A 14543-nucleotide genomic window follows, 5' to 3' on the forward strand; every position below is an offset into this window, starting at 1 on the left:
CCGCTGACTTCAGGCTGTACATCAGAGAGATTCACCAGGCTTGTTTAATATCTTCGCTTGTGCTTGCTAATGTCAAAATGTTTTACAATAGGAGAGGAAAAAAGATATGGGAACTTCTTGTATGTATAACTGGCTTCAATTCTTTCTTGCATTTATAATCAGGAGCAGCAGGATAGAAACAAGAATGCAAAAGACAATACACACTATGGAAAAATTACAGACACGGTTTGTCAAGAAGACAACAAATCTCCCAATCTTGTAAGAAAGAATGCTCTTGTGTCTACCTTTACACTTTTAAACCTTTTGTAGGATGCATTTCAGCCTCAGAGTTGAAATCTAATATTTGTTGCTGCCAGCTTGGTTTGGGTGAAGTTTAGTGCTTTTATTGGGCAGTTAAATCCTGTGCAACAGTGCTGCCTCTGTGGATTTTTAGGCCCTTTTGTGTACAGATCTGTGTACAGATATATAAATATATATATGTATATGCCAACAAACAGAGGCCATGTGGTCAATATTACATTTTGATTTGTTGTAAATATACATTAGAATGAAGATAACAGTGCATCTTTTGACTACAACGTGCATCATGTGTTTTCCTCCAGTAACTTCTATACAAGAAGCTGCAGTTCTCTGTCTACATATGGTGGTGGACATAAACCTTTAGGCATGGGTTGTCTGTAGGTTTCTATGAATGGATTATTTGTGTTCTTTAACACATCAAATGACAGATGTGACACTAAAAGCAAGCTTTACAATGAGTAAATGTGAGTCAGAGACCTTCATTAGCCAGTGTGTTAAAAAAGCATCCACAGCACTGTGAATAATGCTTTGACCGTCCCTCTGCACACGAGCACTGCAGCCAGGTAACCAGATGAGTAACAGCACACCTAGGGACACATTTCTGCCTGTCTCAATATTTCTCAGTAAGCTGATGCAGATGCAAAACAAATCCTAGAGCGATAAACACACCAGATTTCACCTTTTGCTTTTAATAATGGTGTCATATAAAATAATAATCTGGATGCACAACGACCTGGGATTTTTCATTAAACTCATGAGAATTAAAAAGAAGTGATTACACAGGAACATAAGCCCAAGGCATTCATCAGACATCCCTATTGTTTATTGTCATCCGTGGGGCAAGCTGCAACCCGTCCTGGCAGTGGTCTCCATGTCTTAACAATGTAATATAACAAAGAACACACATATAACAGGAGCACACAATGACCTTTCGCCCTTGAGAGGACGCAGAGGATTAGACCAGCAATATAAGCTTACACTACGCCCAGTCCTCGCTGCGGGCAGCTGGGTTCTCCTGATATAGGCCCTACGGAGCAGGCAGTACAGTACAGTGTGTATAATATGTGTCCACGCCACAAAAGAAATCCACAAGAGCTGCTGATATGAGCGCTGACCTGCCACGGTGTCAGGTGGCTTGTAACACCCGACGCTACGGCTCAGTTTCAGTTTCAGGAAGGATCGTATCCTTGTCACGTCTGACATAAGTGCGTTATAACAGCGCCTCCAGAACGGCTGCAGGTACAGATGTTGTTGGTGCAAACATGACACTGATGGGTCAACTCCTGCAATCTACTAGATATTCCATAGTGCTGCTCTGCCTACCCATAATCAGACTGTCCTCCTCTCAAGCTCTGTAGGCAGTCCCATAACTCACTCCTTGATAAGCTGCTGAAATCAGAAAATCAATCAAGCACTGCTCTGTTACTATACAGTCTCTACTTGCAGCCCCTCAAAGTGTGATGACACAATCATTTATTAGTGAAAATGCAGACAAGGTCAAAAAGAACAGCAACATTATAATAATGTCCTAAGAACAAATGTAAAATCAAAGAAACTAATTACAATTGCAAACTCCTTTCTCCAGTCTACTGAATTCCTAAAATATTTTCTGCAAGTATAATGAGCTGAACTTGAATCCTCAGGTTGGGTCTTCATTTCTCAGACCTGTGTAGAAATCACAGGTCTGAGGTGTTAAAAAGAAGCTGTCCCAATAAATCTTAATTGTGGCCAAAATAAAAACATCACTAAGTCGATTTGTGTTATCTGTCACAATATACTAGTACCTTCGGCCAGTTGTGATTCAGTAAAATGTATAATATTGAAATGTGGAAGATTCAAGAGGGCATAGAAAGTTGAAATGTCTTAAAATATTCATCAAAAGGATGCAAATTTGGTTCCCTAAATCCTTGAGATCGTATGTTTATGAAACGGTTCATATTTCAAAAAGATGTCGATAGGATGAGAAAGATAATATGAAGATACTTTAAAATTAACTTGAGACATACTATATTTATCTGTAAATAAATATTTGTTTCATGCTTTTCAACAGGTGTGTTTCATACTAATAGAGCGATGTTCCAACTGTCCTCCAAATGGGCTTTCAGGAGATACAATATTAAATTTACATGCATTAAGATGTTATGGGTCATTTATGGGCAGCAAAGGAGGAAACCCTGTTTCCCCTTAAACTCATTACAAATCGTATTGGGGCAAATCATCGACCAAGTGATTGAACACAGGAAGCACAAAGTATCCTGCTGCCTCCCTATCTAATCAAGGACATGAAATGGATTTTGATGTGATATTGGACGGAGGTCAGCAGACTGTGCTGCAGCTCCGTCAGCACTGTGAAAATCAATCCATCATAGAAGGGAACAAACTGGACAGGACACTGTTCCCTGGAAACTCTGGATGATGTTACAGGGAAATCTATCGAGTGTGGGGGCTTAGATCATGTTAAACCTAAATTAATCAAGATTAATGATATGGATTACTACTTTCTGAGTGAAGTATATCGGCACTGTTTCTCCTCTTAGAGAAAAAAGTACATGTCTGAGGAGTTACAGCTGTACGAATTTATCTTACTCAATAATCAACGAATTTATTTGCCACATGTAATCATATAAGGTATAATCACAGTGAACTGTAACCCCGCCATTCCTTCAATTTAGGCACTGAAGAGTTTAAATAGAAAAAGAATATTCTTCATCTTGAGTTATTAATACCAGGTTATGTTAAATTACTTATTACTAATTACTGGATTAAAAGACAGATGTTGACGTTTAATGTGCTTCAAACTGAGTTAAGGGAAAACACAGCCTTTAATTTCAGTATGGTATGAACTTTGCATTGTGGGTTAAAAGTTTGCAAGTACCTTTAAATAAACATGACCAACGCTCCTACTAAAGAAAGACCTGTAAACTTAAAACACTGCACAAGTACGCAGTGCACTTGTTTCTATGTGTACTCCAGTGTCTTCTTTACATTCTCTGGGAGCTGATTTAATCTCCTGGAGCTTTACTGTATCCTCCTGTTTCTCTGGGCATTAGAGAATAATCAATTCCAATCTCAGGTTTCTAATGAAGCCTCCCATCGAGCCATACAGGTCTATTAATGGCATGAATAACTTATTGATGGGTCTTCTGGACCTTTGCTATTAAGGAGTTATGCTCCGACGCAGCTGTATCAGCGTTAAATCTCCCAGACAAGTTTTCCTGAATATAGGCAATGTTGTGCCTGCTCAAGAGGCAGACACATGGATCAACTCAATCCAATTTAAGGAAGATGTAAAAGGAGAGGAAAGACCAGCTCTACATCATAATTCTGTTATGGGCGCCTCTTTCGTTGTTTCATTGCCTGGTAGTGATGTTGTGAAAATGACAAACACTTCATGGAACATCAATAACTACATTAATTTTGTTAGGCTAATAAGAGGCTAATCTATGTCAGACACCTGGGAAAATATTCACCAGGCAGAATTAGTTATTACCACTTTGTAGATTATACATTCATGTAAAGACAACTGTCACTGGATTACCTTGTTACTGACACTTTACTGTGAAAGACTTAAACCGTGATGATACTCAGGTTATATTCAAGTTATAAGGAGCATACGTGAACTGCAGTTAGAGAGCTGGCTACTCACCATAAGCTGTCATGGTACCCACATAGGGCCCATCCATGACACTTTGGTTCTCCTCAGCCAGGGCCTTGATGTAGCGCTTGCTGAGGTCCAGGATCTGCTGCCTCAGCACAGCACTGTTCTCATGGCTCGCTCGCTGCTGGATGGTGAAATGCAGCAGCATCATGCCCCAGATGAACCCAAAGCTGACCAGGAAGAAGCCCAGCTTCTGGGATGACAGCTTCCACAGGAAGGGTGTAGCCATGCTGACTTGCCAGGGAGTCGTCTGGGCTGCTGTGACTCTGATTTGACCGAGCAAGGGTGCAGAGGTCAGGGAGGAGAATCAGGAGGGCAGGTGGTGCATGACTGTGTCCGTCGGTGTAACTGCAGAGGTCTTTGGGGGGTGGTGTGCGGCCTCACCAGCGGGATTTCCCTCTCTTACCCATCCTCATTGCTCAGTAGCATTTCAGTGGACTGTGTTTGACCTGTTGCATCCTGCTGCAGAGAAGACAGACAGAGAGGAAACAGAGATGTGTGGTGAGTTAGCTGGTCTGATAAACACTATAGGGTCTGATAATTGATCAACGAGTAAGCAGCTTCAGCCATAATGAAGAAACTGAAAAATATAACAGTGAAAATAAAGAAAAATACCAAAATAACACCATCATATAGCTTACTTTGTCTGACTATTCTATTATTATTATAATTATTATTATTATTATCCACTCCCCTACTATTCAATTTACAATTATATAAAAGCACTAAATTAAAGTTAGAAATCTGTCTTTATGAAATCATTCATTCAAATTTCCCTCAAGCTTAAACTTTCTGTCCTACTCTGTAAGGAAAGCCTCAGTGAGGTTAAACTACCTTCTGAAATGCATCATTACGAATGCTGAAAAACAGTGCAGGTGGGCTTCATCACGTTCACTTGAACAGATTTTAGAGAATGAGGATCTGGCCGTGGATGGGTGAGAATGAATTTGACGTGAGTGTAGTACAGATCTCCAGTTTGTTATTTCAAGTAGAGCAGCCAGCTTATAACTGCAGCAGACCACACAGCACAGAGGCACACTGTGTGGAAGCTCCTACAGTACGCACACAGGATGGTGATGCACCAAACTGTGTTAATTTGACTAGATGGGAGCAGCTGAATGGAGGCACACAGTATAGTGAGCCAGGGAAAACCTCTCCTTGCCTTGTTCTGTCAATAATATATGAATTTTGCCACATCCAAGTAAAATCCTTTCTTTCAAAAGTAGAATACGGTGCTATAGATTATGTCTGATGTGGAAGAAATACAGAGTAATACTGGCTACAAACAAGATAAGTAATTTAAAGTTTAATGCTTCTCTGACTCTTGAAAGAGAGGTTACACAGAACAGCCCTGTCTCGCCCAGATAGCACGATCTGACATTGTGATTGATGGGGCTGTATGGAATTTATGCAAGAGGGTTTATAGCTACCTCAAAATATAAACATTTGGATAGCTTACAATCTATCTTCCTCACTGACAAGCAAGAACACAAACAGAATTTTAAATACATGCTTTTCTGTTATTACATTTTGATTTTTTTGCCATATCTTTCTGCTAGGCAAATGGAGGAAGCTGTCCCTTTGGACTGTGAGTGAGTGGCTGAGCATGTGCACGTGTAAAAAATGTCAAAGGTTAACTCATTTACTCTCACTAAAGAAAAGGAAAATCTGGAGAAGGTAAAAGGTCACCCACAAGGTGAAGTCAAGTTTCACTTGACTTCAGTCATTTGTGTTGTTCAGAGCTGCAACTCTGTACCTCAAGTAAGTAAAACTAAGGCTACAACTAAAAATCAGCTTAATTATTGATTAACCTGTCAATCATTTAGTCTACCAAGTGTAGCCATCAGAAGTTCACAGGGCCCAGGGTAATGTTGACAAATGGCTGGTATAGTCCAACCAATGGTTCAAAGATTGTTCATTTTTCAATAGATAAAACAGAGAGAAGTTCAAACTGTCTCTGGAGGTGGTTTCAGACACATTTTAGCCAGATGCTGAAAAGGCATAAATGAACATGCAATATGAGCTGAATCTGGTGAAGTCAGAAAGAGTCCCTACAGAGTCTGTCCCCGGTGTGATAGTGGCAGTCGAATTTCCTCAGAAAAGCAACACCTCCAGCAATTTCAACACATACAACCACAGAGAAGATGCATCTAGGTGTGCAATCTGATCCCTGATCAGCTAAACCACTGAATGAAAACAGCACAGCATTTCTTTGAAACAAGCCACCATTTTATCAAACAAACAGTTAGTGTTAGAGCCATTTTCACAAGAACCACAAGTCCCTCGTCATTTCCTGCCCCTGCAACTTTTAGTTTAACGGTCTCAGTACCACCTTAAACCCTTTAAGGCTGCTACTGACTATGCACAGTTTGTTGACGCACATTTGTAGCAGCAGAAAACATTTGTATTGTTTGTCAAGTAAAACTTCCCATACCATCAGTGTAATTGCAACAAGGCAGTTGGTTTTTCCGCTCAGAGCTGTATGTAAACAACTAACACATGTAACATTCTATTAACAGGCATACCTTTACAGGCTTGATGAGATCAGAGGGAATACATTAATAAATAATATACTTAAAAAGCCATACATATTAAACAACTGTGTGAGCAGCTTCATAGATCTGTGACAATAAAGCCCATCATGCTCATTAATGAAAATATTCAATTGTAATATGCTGTTTTAATGTTTGGTATCTATATTGGTGATTGAACACAATTAATTTTGCCAAAACCATCAAACGGAATGTAAAAAAGCTGCCCTTCAGCAATTATGAAGCTGTTAAACAGTTCAGCAATTCTTAACTGACAACCTCAAGGCAATTTGTGCACAGTTAAATAAATGCATCTGCCTTTAGGCATTAAGCAACAAAAAAAACTTTCCCGCATGCAATCGAGCCAAAAGAAAAAGATGTTAGATGTTTTCTCATCTGCATTCAACCACTGTAGCTGTAAATGAGGCTAAGTGTGGGGAGGGGATTTTAGCAGCCTTGCTTTTGAACTGCGTCTTTCTTATGCTCTTTCAAAGCGGCTCTAACCAGGTCAGGACCACGGACGCCTTTACAGCCACAACACTGCAATAACGACCCAATAATACACTGAGCTCCAACTGAAAATCTTTCACCTGTCCATATTTTAATCAGTGTATTTACTGATCTCACAGATAATCAGCATTTAGAATGAGGCACAGCAAAGATGGTTGTATCAGCGCAGAAAATCCTCGGCACCCTCCCAAGGAACACAAAAGGAAGCCACACAAAAGGCTCTTTTCACCTTACATCCATCAGCTCCATAAATAGGTCAGAGACAGCTGCAAGCAGCTTTCAACGGGGCTGGAATCTCACAGCAGGTTATCACACACCATAACTGTTCAGTCGTTTAAGACAAAGGCTCATGTTTGTTTCCATCACACAGTGATCTTTTTATACATTTTTACAGAGCTGGGATAAATACTGTATTGTTTGTATGAAGACAAGGACAAATGCAAAGTCCTATATCTTTTTCCCTTAAAACTTAAAAAAAGAAACTACTTTAATTTGCTTTATGATGCGTGCCAAACAAGGCTTTCCGTGGAAATAAAAAATCTCTGCACTGCACTGTGAATTCATGAGACAAGCCCTTGGCAGTAGCGCTGTGCAATCTGCAGCACTGATAACATCGGATGTCTCTCATTGCTTGGGACTCACTGGCTTGGAGGAGAGCAGGAAAAGGCTGGCAGCCCTCGCTGGTTGGGCGCAGACAAGGATGGCAGGCTTTGGAGCTGTTTATCAGAGAGGAACGCTGCACAGACTGCCCTGTGGTACATCACTGCAAGAAGCACGCGCCAAAACCAACACAGAACAGTGACTCCACCGCTTCACTTTCTGAGTACACACCACCTCAGTCGGAGCTGGCTCTCGTCTGGCCTGATTTCCTGTGTCTATCCATCTTATTTAAAACTGAAACTGATCACGCAGCATTGCTCCTTTGTTAGGAAGCTTTCCAATCACAGGCTGTGTTCTATAATCTGTAGAGAAAGGGGTGATGGCGATGCAGCCCACACCCAGCGGTGCATATATCTCCTCTCAGTTACCTTCTGGTTTCTAATTCAGGATCTTAATTTGTCTGGCAGGGAGCCCTCTGGCTCACAGCAGCAGCAGCCCAGTGAAACTCTATGTGTTGACAGCCAGCTGAGGTTGCAGAATATATGATCCTTCGCAACTTGAGATGATAACATAACAACCTGCTGAATGGGTTTTCCATTGTTGGAAGAAGTAGCGGCGCACACAGCCCTCGGTCCAAGAAGTGGTGAAGACAGAAACAATTGAATCATTCAAGCCTGAGAGAAAAGAGTGTCCTCTCAAATCTGCTACAAAGGACCTTTTCCCTTTCAGGGACAAAGGGGGTGAAATTTCAGCTAGAAAACTGCATTTGTTGTTCTGTTTAGTATCGACCCCTCTGGCACACCCAGTCTGACAGGAGAAGGGGAGACTCTGCTCTACTATCTGGCAGGAAAATTACAGATGAGCATTGATGACGTTTTATATTTAAGCACTGTAGAACGCCAAGACTCTCACTTATTACTGGTGCAACTGATTGCTTTTTAGTAGTCGCACAACAAGTAGGATGGAGACCATCTGTTAGCAATCGAGGTGTGACAAGTGATTAACAAGTTAAATACATATGTATCTGGAAGGTCAAGCAGCTGGTCGTCCGATTTTCTGGCAAGAACTGCATTATGAATGCAAAAACTCTAAATAAATCCATGACAATGTTACTACAAAGTACAAATCAGAGGAGAGATAGAAAGAATACAGTAACTAAAATAGTCAGTGATGGGAACAAAGCGAAGTGGAAGGCAGATGCAATGTTCACCCAGAAACAAAGATAAGTTCATTATTTGGCTGAAAGTGAATTTCTAATTCATTGGCAACGGAGCAAACCCTGGTGAAGCATTTACATAAGTAAAACCTTGCTTTTTCCAGATTTCGGCTTTTAGAAACACCTGTCCTAATTATCAAATCCCTATACGATGCCATAGCACCATCAAACATGAATGTTTACAATGAGTGGTATTCCTGTATGTTGCAGCTGTCGTGTGTGCTCGGTTTATTGTCCCTGCAGACGTAACTGGTTTATGGTAAAGCTGCAGGGATTTAGAGTTAACAATGATATCGCATCATAGTCAAAATAATCATCTCAGGCTTTAATATCTTTCCAGCACAGTCCTAATCACATAGCCTTTGCCCTTGTTCTGTCATAGGCTGAACTGTTGGGAGCGGGCCAGATGGCTGAGCGAGGTAAAGACTCTGTCCATTTGCTTTGTGTCGATGATCAGAGCTGAAAATAACTTCCTTAAAAGTATGTCTATTCCATAAAGGTGAAGCAGGCTGAGGGAGGTCTGGATTAATTCCAGTGCATTACTCCAGGTCTAAAAGAGAGAGCATTCTCCTGAACTGAAATAACATACACTAAGAGCTTGTTGCATAACCACAGAAAGTAGTGAAATCAATTATGGATCAACTTTGAAAAAGTATCCATTTTTCTCCTGAATATAAATAGGCTCTCATAGAGCTCAACTTCTCACACACAGGTAACTTCAGAGCTTTTTTCTTTTCAAAGAGCAGGTACGATAGTCAGTACTCTAACAATGAGCTGTAAAATAGCCCATGCTGTGCCTTGGGGCAGCAACCAAAGATTATTTTCATTGTTGATTCATCTATCTCATTATTTTCTGGATCAAATCGGTTGGTTGGTTGGTTTATCAGCACATAATGAAGGGTGTCTTTTGCATTTCCCATGGCAACATCTTTTCTGTTGTTTAGAGCTGCAACAATTAATCAATTAAGTGATTTATCCATGATGGTGATTGATTGAAAACAGCTCATGTTTTACAAATGTAAGAATTTCCTGCTTTTCTTACACTATAGTAAATGTTTTGGACTGAAGACAAAACAAGAAACCTGATGAAGCCACCGTGGCCTCAGTGCTATTATGACGGGTATTTGTCTTTGTTTTAGAAAATTCTATAGACCAAACGATTAACGGACAAATGATGCATTGTTGCCTTTTAGTTTTGGAATCAATCAAAGTCTGACTGGCAGTGTTTCATGCTGCACTTTACCACATATTACTTGTTTACTCTAGATTCTCTGATGTCAGAAGGAGTTAAAAAAGGAATAACTTGTACCATAATATTAAGGGGACTATCACACTAACACACTGACACGCATGCATGTTACCATGGTTTCCAAGTGATTTGAATAAGCATACACTGCTCATAGATTATAGATCATTATTGCTTGTAAGGGAGCTTCCTTGACATGTCATGGTCAGGACATGGATTTGATGGTAGTTCAGCTTTGTGAATAATTAATGCTAAAATCCTGTATGTGCTCACATAAAATCCTGTGCTTGGACCGTTTTGCTTTCACACCACAAATAAACCACACCACAGCTCGACAGACAGCTTTCACACCCTCCTAGCATTTGTTTAAACACATGAGGTGTGAAAGCCAATAGTCGATAAATGATCAACTATTCAATTTAAAATAATGGACTAAAACCAGAAAATATGTGCTTCTGAGGATGGGGGCCTATTTGCAATATTTGCTTATAATTTTTTTAATGAGTAATCCATTATTTGAATTCTTGCAGATTAATCCTTTCAATCAACTAATAGTCTAACCAGGTCACTATTAATAAGCTCCGTCCCATATAACATCCAAACTTCTCCAAAGACTAAAGCCAATGAACATGTACAGACATTTTTAGAAATATGATCATTCAAGATGTCCTCATGCCTAACGTTAGTTTAGCCCACCTTTTTCTCTCGCTGATGCTGCCTCAGCCTTCCATTTAGCTCAGGAGCTCAGAGGCTCCGGTTTTGGGATTATTTTGTGGTATCATTTCAAAAACTCATGTAGGAAATTGACATTCCTCATTCCGGTCGGCGTCTATCCTCTCCCAGCCTAAGATTGTGCTAGTTCTCCTGTTCCCTGGCCAAAGAAGACGTGATCCTGATAATATGGCCCTGCTACCATGGAGACCGGTGTGACTCTGCATCTTAATGGACTTCTTCACATAAGCCCCGCCTCTTAATTATTCATTAGGCCCTCCAGAGAAACAGACCCTGCTGCTGCAGCTTCACCACCTTCCTGGTGTGAATCCAGCTCGTAACCAAATATCAGGAGGTGACAACGTGGTTGAGACAGGCTCTCCCTGCAGCGAAGTCATCTCAAATGTGAGAGGCACCCAGATCAATGTTAATGTGTTCTTTATTGAGTCACTGATGGGCTCAAACAGGTCTTCAAGGGCGCCACTTTCAAGGTTTCACAGATTAACAGAAAAAAAAACCTTTCTATAACTTTTATAACCCTCATAAATATATGAACAAATAAAAAACACTACTTTATGTTGGTAATAGGTGATAAGATGAATGAGGATGGTGATGCCAAGTGCCACCACTATCAGAAGTAAAACCCTCATTACTATGAACACAAGCGCACATTCATTTACATGAGACATAAAAAAAACAGCTCTCAAAGTAAACAAGCTGCTGGTTAGGCTAACAAAACTAGGCCCTTTGTTGAGCATTCAAATCAGATGTCCTCCTGTCTATGTCTCTCTCCTTTACTCACCACCATCCTCCTCAATCTGTCTGATAGGACTGCCATTTGAAATAAAGCTGACTATGTGGACTTCTATACAGGAAATATGATATTTGATATTTAAGTCTCATTTTAGGTGCATCTTTCTCCTCATCACTGCAGCATTTGACAGCTTGTCCTGTAGAGGATATTACATTACTCTCCTCCACTTAACGCTAACTGGACAGTCTGCTTTTCATTCCTCTGGTCAGCTCAGGTTCTGTCGTCTCAAACTGTATTAACTGTTGAGATGTATGTATCGCCATTTCTTTGAGATCTTTTAACAGTGACAAATCTCCCAAAGCTGCTCTAACATTTGCTCATCCTGACCGCTGTGCACCTGAAACGAACACGCCTGAAAATGCGTTGCTTCACTACAACTGTGAGCTGCCATTATCAATCTCAGCTGCAGCATAACAGCAGAATAAAAGTGTTTTTAACGCACTGACCTTTATGTTTATTGCTTATTTCCTCCGTAATATAAAAATATAGTTCATGTAATATCTTCTAGTGACATGTTATTCAATATGTAGCACTAAAGGTACTCTTTGGGAACCATTGTTGTGCTGTGCATCTTCTTCTACCCTTCTATGTCCTTGAAACGTGCTGCCAAACAAGTGCTTTGTTTCCAAGAAGGATTTTAATCTCATTAAGACTCACTAAAAAGTGAATTCTATGTTCAATTATGTACCAATTAATGAAAATCTCCTACTAATTTACATGATCAGGTTATCCTTACAGGAAGGAGGCTACTCAGTAACACACTGTGAGCCATTGTGTTTAGAGCCCAGCACCTGACAACCTCAACCTTCACGGGCATAAGTCCAGCTCCACCTCCACCCTGGAAGCCTTTACCTAATCAGCTGTGTGTCCGCGGAGGACCAAGGAGCAGGTCGCTCTGGTGGAGCAGCTTAAACACCCAGAGTGGATGCAAAGATATGATAGCATTCATCCCACACTGGTGACAATCCGTAAAACTGTCTTCACAAAAGGACCTGCCTCAGCACTTCTGGAGCCAGGAGAAACACAACATGCTTAATTTCACCCCATCATCATGGAAAAGGAAGCCAATCTTCTGTCAGTGTTGGCATTTGGATTCCTTTTTTTGAAATTGTACCATGTCTGCAAATGTCTTGCTTTTGTGGACATGCATGCATTTTTTTGTAAGAAGAAATTTGAGACACACCATGTCCAGCTTCACAGTATTTTCTAAGACACAAAAAACAAAAAGCAAAACCAGACGACAAAGGAAGTGACAGAGAGAGTGACAGTAACTCTTTGCACACTGGAAAACATGATTTACTGGTTCCTTTTGTTGCTTTAAAGGATGTGGTGATAAGACATGCTTGTTACAAACACTTGAAAAATCAGAGCACAAGCCGAACAACACTACCAAGGCATCACTTTCCTCACACTAGCACAGACAGGTTTAACCTGCCACAACATGCCCTGAGATGAGAGGGAGAGGACAAGACCCCCTGAACATGACCTGTATGTGAAAAACACGCTCGGCAACAAGTGTGTTGCAGATGAGCTGCTGAAAGTAGACGTGGCATTTCCTTTTTCTTGTCATCACCACAGTCTCTGTTGTTATGGCAACACAGTATGTAAAGGACAATATATACAGTAAAAAAGATGCACACACACACACATAAGAATCTTAGATGAATGTACTCTTAAAGCAAAATTAAATGAAGCATAATAGCAAATCAGAACTAAGTGCTGCATTTAAGAATAAATAACTGTTGCATGCTAACAGACACACGTTAATATCCCCACGCCTGTGAGGGTCGTCACTGACTACAATAATCCAAAACCCCTAACCCAAAACCACTTTCCCAAACATACAACTAATCCTAATTCTGGTTTTCACTCTTAATGCAATCCAAATCCTCTAAAACCCTTTAAAGAAGTCAGGAGTGGCAAAATGTTCTCACTGTTCATCAATGTGAGTGACATAAAATGCAACAACACAAACTCCAACATTTGCTTCCTCTTTCTGTTGAAGTAGCTACATAAACTCATTGAAGACTTAAATGACTATCAGCTCTACACAATCTGTATGAGCACAAACTCCTGACAGCATAGTAGTCACTATGACTAAGACCAACTGACAGTAGTTTATGTTAGCCTGCTGTTATTGCCACATTATTTGGGCCAACTGCGGTTGTGGTTTCCTTAAACGGAGCATCCAGTTATTCTGGTGCTCCAGGTTTGAGGAGTTTTACAGTTCCACCTATGAGTGAAATCTTTCAACAGCCTCTGAGACAAAAACCAGGCATGAAATTGAGGACGTGATTAATGTTTGAGGTTACAGTGGAGGCCTTTTGAAAATCCCTAATCTTCCTTTTATTACCTCTTCAGCCTTTTAGTCATTGCCCTGGATGTGAAAACAGCTTTTCAAGAGGATTTACTGTAGGTTTATGTGACTTGCCCTACCAGTGAACATCTCTCCACAGCTCAGATGTGCAGCACGAATAAATGAGAGCTTTGCAACAGCAGAGCCCCAAACAGTAGACTGACTGTAAAGAAGCAAGTGTGTGTTGCATGATGGGAGAGAGCCTCTTCAGAGTGGAGTGTCTAGATGGAGTGGGGTTTCAGGCTAAAGAACAACTAACATGGCACAATCTTCTTCTAAAAAGCTGATTTTATGCCACAGTCTGACCTCAAGTAAAAGTAGACAGGTGTGTGTGTGTGTGGGGGGGGGGGGTTGTCCTGAGAGAACAGGAGGCCTTTAATCACAGAAAGGCCAAGTGTTCCACTTCCCTGCATGGCATCCATCACCACAGCCCAGTTCTCCCCGACCTCTCCATCTTCAATCCCCCCTTCCTCATCCCTCCACTGCCTCTGCTGGCCCTCCACCCAAGCCCCCCCTCTCTCACTCACACATACACACACACATACACACAACGTCCAACGATTTCTTGCCAGTGAAGCATGCCACCGAAGCAAAGCTCCTT

The 14543-nt window shown here is 40.9% G+C and overlaps 1 protein-coding gene across 1 annotated transcript in view; it reads right to left on the reverse strand.

The window, feature by feature from the left end:
- mgat5 (alpha-1,6-mannosylglycoprotein 6-beta-N-acetylglucosaminyltransferase) overlaps positions 1-14543 on the reverse strand; it is a 75608-nt gene that overhangs the window by 59337 nt on the left and 1728 nt on the right. The window contains exon 2 of the mRNA XM_070855439.1: positions 3947-4420. Within this exon, the coding sequence (XP_070711540.1) occupies positions 3947-4187 (241 nt within the window). The 5' untranslated portion in view covers positions 4188-4420. The remainder of the gene's footprint in view (positions 1-3946; positions 4421-14543) is intronic.

The sequence above is a fragment of the Pempheris klunzingeri genome, chromosome 24 (genome assembly GCF_042242105.1).
Source record: "Pempheris klunzingeri isolate RE-2024b chromosome 24, fPemKlu1.hap1, whole genome shotgun sequence".
NCBI lineage: Eukaryota > Metazoa > Chordata > Actinopteri > Acropomatiformes > Pempheridae > Pempheris > Pempheris klunzingeri.